The 7,293-nt window shown below is 40.1% G+C and overlaps 1 protein-coding gene across 1 annotated transcript in view; it reads left to right on the top strand.

Annotated features, from left to right (window-relative positions):
- Nucleotides 1-4,906, top strand: part of LVRN (laeverin) — a 64,108-nt gene extending 59,202 nt beyond the window's left edge. Inside the window, exons 19-20 of the mRNA XM_003788900.1 lie at nt 362-437; nt 4,486-4,906. Of these exons, the coding sequence (XP_003788948.1) occupies nt 362-437; nt 4,486-4,626 (217 nt within the window). The 3' untranslated portion in view covers nt 4,627-4,906. The remainder of the gene's footprint in view (nt 1-361; nt 438-4,485) is intronic.
- Nucleotides 4,907-7,293: the final 2,387 nt, after the last annotated feature.

Below are 7,293 nucleotides of genomic sequence, written 5' to 3'. Positions count from 1 at the left end.
CCAGGAGTTGGAGGTTGCTGTGAGCTGTAAAGCCACGGCACTCTACCCAGGGGGACAGCTTGAGGCTCTGTCTCAAAAAAAAAAAAAAATATATATATAAGTATAATCATTTTAAGGAGAACTTTGTACATGTAATAAAACTTTAAAACTATATGTTACACAAATCAGTATTTAAATATTTATCAGTAATAGAATTTTTTATTAAAAGATGAAACTAAACTAGTTCATATATGTCTTTGGCTTAGATTTGAGAGATAGGAATTAATAGGGGCTGTATACTTAGCATTGATCTGCTGTATAAACTATAGCATAATCTTGCAAAATGTTTTCCACTCCTGATTAGCATCTTATTGCTTTGTAGGTATGGAACACAATCGTTGGTTAATTTAGCATACTTAATAGGGAGAACCATAAGTACAGATTCACAAATCATGGAGGTAAGTAAATATTGTGAAATATAATGGTAACTTAGAAACCACTCTTTATGTAATTTAGACTTCCTAAAATTAAAAATATGCTTATCTGAATTATTACCTTCTATGCTTCTATTGGTGTTATATCACTGTGAAGAAAGTGTATTTGAATTGTATCCTGACCCTGAAATAGAGACCACCTGACCATGGAGGGTTGGATTTCATCCTTTCTCACCTGAGTTATTGCAGTAGGCACTGGCCTGGGGTCCCTATCCCAGACTGGTCTTCCTGCCAGCCTGTTCTTCCCATTGCTGCCAGTCAGTGCATTGTTCCCAAAGCTAGAGGAGCTCTTCATAGTTTTTAGAAGAAATTTTAAAGTCTTTTGAATAGCACAAGAGACGAGCCTTCCATGACTTGACCCCACCTCTCTGGGCTGCATTTTTGCCCACCTTACCATGGAGTGCTAGAAAGCAGGAGAAACTAATAAACACTTCAAACACTTTTCCTCTGGTTGTATTATACCACTTGTTGGTTTTCTTGAATTATCATGTTATTTTACATTTTCTAGACTTCAAAAAAACTCTCTCTTCTGTCTGTGGACTCCTCCCTATCCCTGTTGCTGGCTGGATAATTCCTATTCATCCTTTAAGATGATTCCTAGGATGACTGGAGAGCATGGAGGAGAGGGTATAAAACTCTGGGAATTTTTTTAAAGAACTAATTTACACCCTGTCCTCCTCCCTGCTCCCCAGTCATCCTATGAATATATTTATCACAGAGTTACTACTGCATTATGCTATAATCAGTGTGTAGATATGTCTATCCCAAGAGGCTACAATGAGCTCCTATCTTAGTCATATCTATTCTAGAATCTAACACAGGGCTTGGGCTTTGCTTTCCTTTGGGCTAAATTTCTTCTTAGATGAGCTTTCTCCACATGGAGACGAATAGCTCCAAGCCTCCATGCACCTTAGCACTGTCAGTGGCACAAGGAGGATCCTTTCCCACTCAGCTTCAAGTTCTCCACCTGAGAAAGACTTTGGTTGGTCCTACTTGGGTCACACACCAATCACTGTGTCCAGGGGAGATGAAATACTCTAAATGGTCTGTCCTGGGTCGTGTGCCCACACTAGGAGCCAGCCCCTCCCAAACCACAGGCACTGGGAATAGGAAAGTTTTTCTTTAAGGAAAAAAGGGACACTATAACCAGAAAATAAAAAGGGAGACAAAAGCAGATGTTTACACGAAGATACATACATACAAAGTGAAACGAGAATGAAATATAAATGTAACTTCCACACCCCTAGTAGCATAGTTAAAATGATTACTAGGATGATTTATAGGACTTAAGGTTGGGAAAGCAGTCATATTCCAGAAAATGCAAAGTAATCTAGGGTGACAAAAGGTAGGTTGTGGTTGCCTGGGATGGGGGTGGGGATGGTTTACAAAAGGGCCCAAGGAAACTTTTTTTGACAATGGAACTGTAGTGTATCTTGATTGTGGCTATAGTTTCAAAAGGGTTTATGTTGGTCAAAATTCATTGACTTATACAGTTTAAGTAGATAGAGTTTATTATACATAAATTATATGCCAATAAAAATTCAAATTAAATGCCAGGGCCTGGAAGTGGAACTATATCTATATATCTATATCTATATCTGTATCTATATAAAACAGGAGGGCCTATGTCACTAAGAAAGGACAGTCAGCCCCACCCCCAGACAAATAAACAAATAAAAGTGTAGGCCATAGAGGCCTGAAATTTGATCCTATGCAAACAAAGGAGAAGCAATCTGTTATGTGTTATGTAGCTGTTATCATGAGAGAGGAAGAACCACTGATTCCTAAAGAAATTATCTTCGGGCTCGGCGCCTGTGGCTCAAGCGGCTAAGGTTCCAGCCACATACACCTAAGGTGGCAGGTTCGAATCCCCAGCCCAGGCCCGCCAAACAACAATGATGGCTGCAACCAAAAAATGGCCGGGCGTTGTGGCGGGCGCCTGTGGTCCCAGCTACTTGGGAGGCTGAGGCAGGAGACTCGCTTGAGCCCAGGAGTTGGAGGTTGCTGTGAGCTGTGATGCCAGAGCACTCTACCCAGGGGGATAGCTTGAGGCTCTGTCTAAAAAAAAAAGAAATTATCTTCGGATTTTGGCCTGAGGCTGAGCTGTCAGGACTCCCCACCCCAACAAGACAGAGAAAAGCACACCACGCCCACAGCATGCTGGAAGGAAAGTTCCCACATCAAGACGGAGAGTGTGTTAGTATCTTCTAAAGTGCAGTTGTTCATCTTCGCCTCTCTAGAAGGGAGAGAAGTTTTGTTTGTTTGTTTCATTTGCTTAATGAATGAGTGAATGAAATTTGTTTAAATTTAGCAATCCACAGGGTTCCCAAACTCTATGGTCATTGATAGTTTTTAAAAATGCAAAAATGAACTTCGTAGTAGTTAAATTGTTATAATTTTGAGAACAAACACATTATCTCTGATGAATGTCCTTGTCATTAATATATTAATGTCCAGCAGTTCTACTCTATCACATCAGTTCACTTGATAATATCTAAAATAATTGCTAAGAAGGAAAGTAGAGAAGAAGCCATCTGAGTCCTTTGTCCCTTCCTGCAGGCACAGATTTCATATACCCTCCGCATCTCTGGCTTTGATCTTTATGCTGTACCCTGCTAGAAGCCTGGTCTCTCTCCTGCTCTCAAGCACACACGAAACCCACCTAGATTTGCACAGAGCCCCCCACTCCCACCACTGCAGGAACATCAGTCATGTGGAGCCATGGGTAGTGACTCCCACCTGCTAGCAAGTGTGTGTGTGCAAGGAAGGAGTGGGAGACTTGTTCCTGGCTCCTTAACCTACTTCTCTCTAGAACTTTACTCTTGTTTTACATTGTAGTTACACTTGATAACTCTATTACTACTCAATTTCAAGTGCATCAGGGTTTAAGTGAGCCTTTGTAAGCTAGAATAGATACTATCATTGTATGATGATATATGTCCTGAGTTCTAATCTATTGACACAGAAATAGACTTTTGGAATACAATCTGTTATTCAATTGGAGTCTCATTTATATGTAATAGTGTGATGAATGTTTCCATAACAGAATTCTTGACCTGACTCAATGAGGTAACTTAGCCAATGGATGAATCCATTAACTAAGTAATTCTCAAGTAAAGAATATCATTTGTTAAATTATATACCGGTTTTATGTAAAAATTATATACTGATTTTGAGCTTTGAAAGTTGCAAAGGTTCTGTTGAGATAAAATATAGTATTTTACTGTATCTTGGTCCATAAATCTTATGTAATATTCAATATGCATTCAGAAAATATTCACAGAGCCCTACTGTGTGCTTTGGGAATATAGCAATGAATAAGACAAAATTTCTACTTTGTAGACCTTCCAGTTGTTCACCTAAAAGAAAAAGGCTGAGGTGCAAAATATAATTTCAGAATTTACTTGAACCAAAGTGAGGACGGTTGCCTGGAAGAGTTAGACCCAAGTAACATTGGGTATGACATCTATCTGATCTTGGTTATAAGTAGATTTTTAAAGGCAAGAAAGGGAGACAAGGGATGGGCTGATTCCAAGTGGTTTGTCAGGAATTCTCATTGGTTTACAGAAATAACATTGGTTAGTGAGTGGCTATACAATGTTAAGCTATAGAGCATGAATTAAAGTTTCCAGTTTGGCATTTCTTGTTTAGTTTATAGCTTCTTGTTAAAGCAAGCAGTTTCAAGAGATGGACACACAGCTGGTAGAGGGGAGTACGACAGGAGTGATTGCTGTCACATTTGAGTATCTCTCTGGGCCCAATAATTTAAGAAGACTTGCCTTCTTCAGATAAAAGTCTTTTGTGTTCTTACAAGGTGCATCCACTTCTTCAGGGTAGGCATGGTGTCCATAACATTGTCACAGCCGCTTTCCCAAGGGACACACAAGCCTCTTTACTCATTCCAACCATTGTCTCCCGTTTGCAAAGTCAGGTTGCTACTTGGCATTCACACATTTCGTTTGTCAAAATGAGAAGTTGGGTGGCACTGACCGCTGTCTCTCTGTCCTTCCAGCTACAGCAGTTCTTCAGTAACATGCTGGGGGAGCACCAGAAGACCACAGTACACGCCAAATTACGGACAGTAAAGAACCAAAATCTGAAAACCAAAAAGCAAAGCACCAGGATAGCGGAGTGGCTGCGGAGAAACACGTAGCTCCTGGCTCCATTCAGCACTCCTCGCGAGTAATGTAACGCTGTTTACGTGCAGTTTTGTTTTCTAATACACTGTGAGGCTGGAAAACCACATGTTTCGTTATTTGTATTTCAGTCACATTCAGTACTCCGAGTCCTGCTCTTCCCAACTGCCATGTGTGGCCTGAGGCTTGGCGATAGCTAAGGAGTTTGCCAACACTGCTGCATTTCTGGGGAAGATTTTGCATCATTTGGACTATAAACCCACAGAATTTACTTTAAGTGCCTTGTAAAAACAAATTTTACCTAATTCTTGTTTATTCTCTTGTGGAATATTAAAGCACTGGCCTTAATGAAGAACACATTCTTCTCTGAGGGAAACAGAGATTTGTGATGCTCGAGGGTGTGTTTAGTTCGATATTAAAAAGAGTAATGAAAAATAGCATGACAGTATGAAGGAATAGAATTCTAGAAAATAGAAAAGCCAAAGAAAAGCAGGTTTGGTAAAGAAAAGATAGACTGTCTAATAAGCCATAAAGGCAAGAGCTGTGTCTTTTCCTGCCCACTTCTCTTCTCTACTGCACTGAACCACACTTGGCTGGCTACTGAGATTTATGGTGTTACAAAAAGACAGATAATTGTAGGATCTATGAAGTGTCCTTAGGATCACTGTTATGAAGGTCACAATAGAGATGAGGGCTCTGCTCTGAAGCTCTTGACTGCATCTTCACCTGTGGGATGGATGCTCTTTCAGTGAAAGCCTATGAGCGAAAACAGTGATGTTAAAAGACAGCAAAGGTGGGTAAAGGGAATCTTCAAGTGAACGGAAATAGAACGAAAGGACTAACCAGAGCATAACCCTTACAGTTTTACACTCAGGGAACTAAGTTTGCAACATGCATGTTTTTGGCCAAATTGAACCCACTTGTGACAGGGGACTGCATTTTCGTGTGTCACGATGTATGGGATTAGCTTAATTTTGTTACACTTCATTAAAAGAGAACAACTAAGGAAAAAATCACTCTTAAACTTTATGTATATCTCATTTAAGCCTTTATTTTATTTTATTTTATTCTACATTTTATTTTTGTTTTCGTGGAATGGAGGTAAAACTACCGACCTCCTATCTACCTCAGGCTGATATTTGTAAAGATTACGGAATATGATGTCAATTAAAAGTCTTTGAAGATGTTATATAAACTAAAAACAATATGACCTAAGGCTTCTTTCCTATTTCTTGTGTGCATTAAGGCAGCCACAAATTAAAATACAATATAAATTTTGGTTTTGTATTTGCTTTGCAACAGCTACTACACTTTAGGGTCAGTGGGAGGTTGACCTTCACCCTGTGACAGACAAAAGCCCAATCTACTCAGACTTGACTATGAGTGTCATAGGTCAGAGAATTTTTTCTTTAGATTTAGAACTGTAATTTTAAGCAATAAAACATCGCCATACCTTCAAATTAGCATGCGTGAGATATTTTTCCTGTTTTTTAAAACATTCACTCATTCACGATTCCCATATTTCCTCTGTTGATGACTCTTGCCTTGGCTTCCCATGTCCTTTCCACTCCTTTTCTCTTCCTCCTCTTCCTCTCTGTCTTAGTCTGTTTTGTGCTGCAATAACAGAATACCTGAGACAGGGTAATTTATAAGGAACAGAAACTTATGTCTTACAGTTCTGGAAACTGGGTGGGTGAGGGCCCTGCTGTTAGAACAGAGATAATCTTTACAACCCACATATGTAGGAGTAACTTGGACTCACCCCTTTTTTCTCTTCATAAATGCCAGTCCTAAGTGTGCAACAGAATAAGACAGGCACCAGCATGAATGGAAACCAAGGGACTATGGTAGCCTGTGACCTGAAGTGGAACATCAGAGCTTCAGTGGGGTGAAGAGAGAGTCCATACAGAGGGAGGAATCCAGGTGAGATGTCAGAACCCAGGCAGGCTGAGTAGGGTGACCACACCATGGGGAAGGGGCTTATGACAAGGTGATTCAGAGACAAACAGGTTATGGAGGACATCTAGGCAGGGGGGCAGCCCTATAGGGTTCGTCAGAGCCAAACAGGATGAGAAGGGGATCTAATAGGGAGTGGGTCACCCAGAATGGGCAGTTCAAGTTCTATACTGAACTGGGGGTAAGGAAGATGCCCATATTTCTAGCATAAAGTAGTGGAGTCTAAAGAGGGCATTCACTTGGGGAGGAGGGAGGCAGATCTAGAACGTTGGTTACCTCTCTAACAAGAAAGTATACACATGATAATAGGATTCAGGTACCTCATTTTTTGGAAAAGGGCATTACAGATATTCAAAAGGAAGGAACCGGTATGAACTGTTTTTTGGAAAGGAATTAGAGGTATTGGTGTGGATTCATGGTTTTCAATATATAGATAGATGTGTAACATCTATAAGAGTGTACTAAATACTTATAAGTGTGTATAGATACATTTTCTTTTTTTCATACCTCTCTATATACAGTAGAACCTCCATAGTTGACCACCTCCGTACATTGACCCCCTTCTTAGGGTGACCTAATTTTCATAGGCCAGACATGTACCACATGTACATATTAGTACAGTAGGCCTGGTTCCTTATGTTGACTACCTCTGTATTTTGATCAGTTTGTTACAGTCCCTTGGGTGGTCAGCTTACAGAGGTTCTACTGTATTAATAGACAGATATAGA

Source organism: Otolemur garnettii, unplaced genomic scaffold (genome assembly GCF_000181295.1).
Source record: "Otolemur garnettii isolate 467f Iridium unplaced genomic scaffold, OtoGar3 scaffold00030, whole genome shotgun sequence".
NCBI classification, from domain to species: Eukaryota; Metazoa; Chordata; class Mammalia; order Primates; family Galagidae; genus Otolemur; species Otolemur garnettii.
Note: the sequence above shows the minus strand (reverse complement) of the source record. Positions and strands in the feature narration are given on the sequence as shown.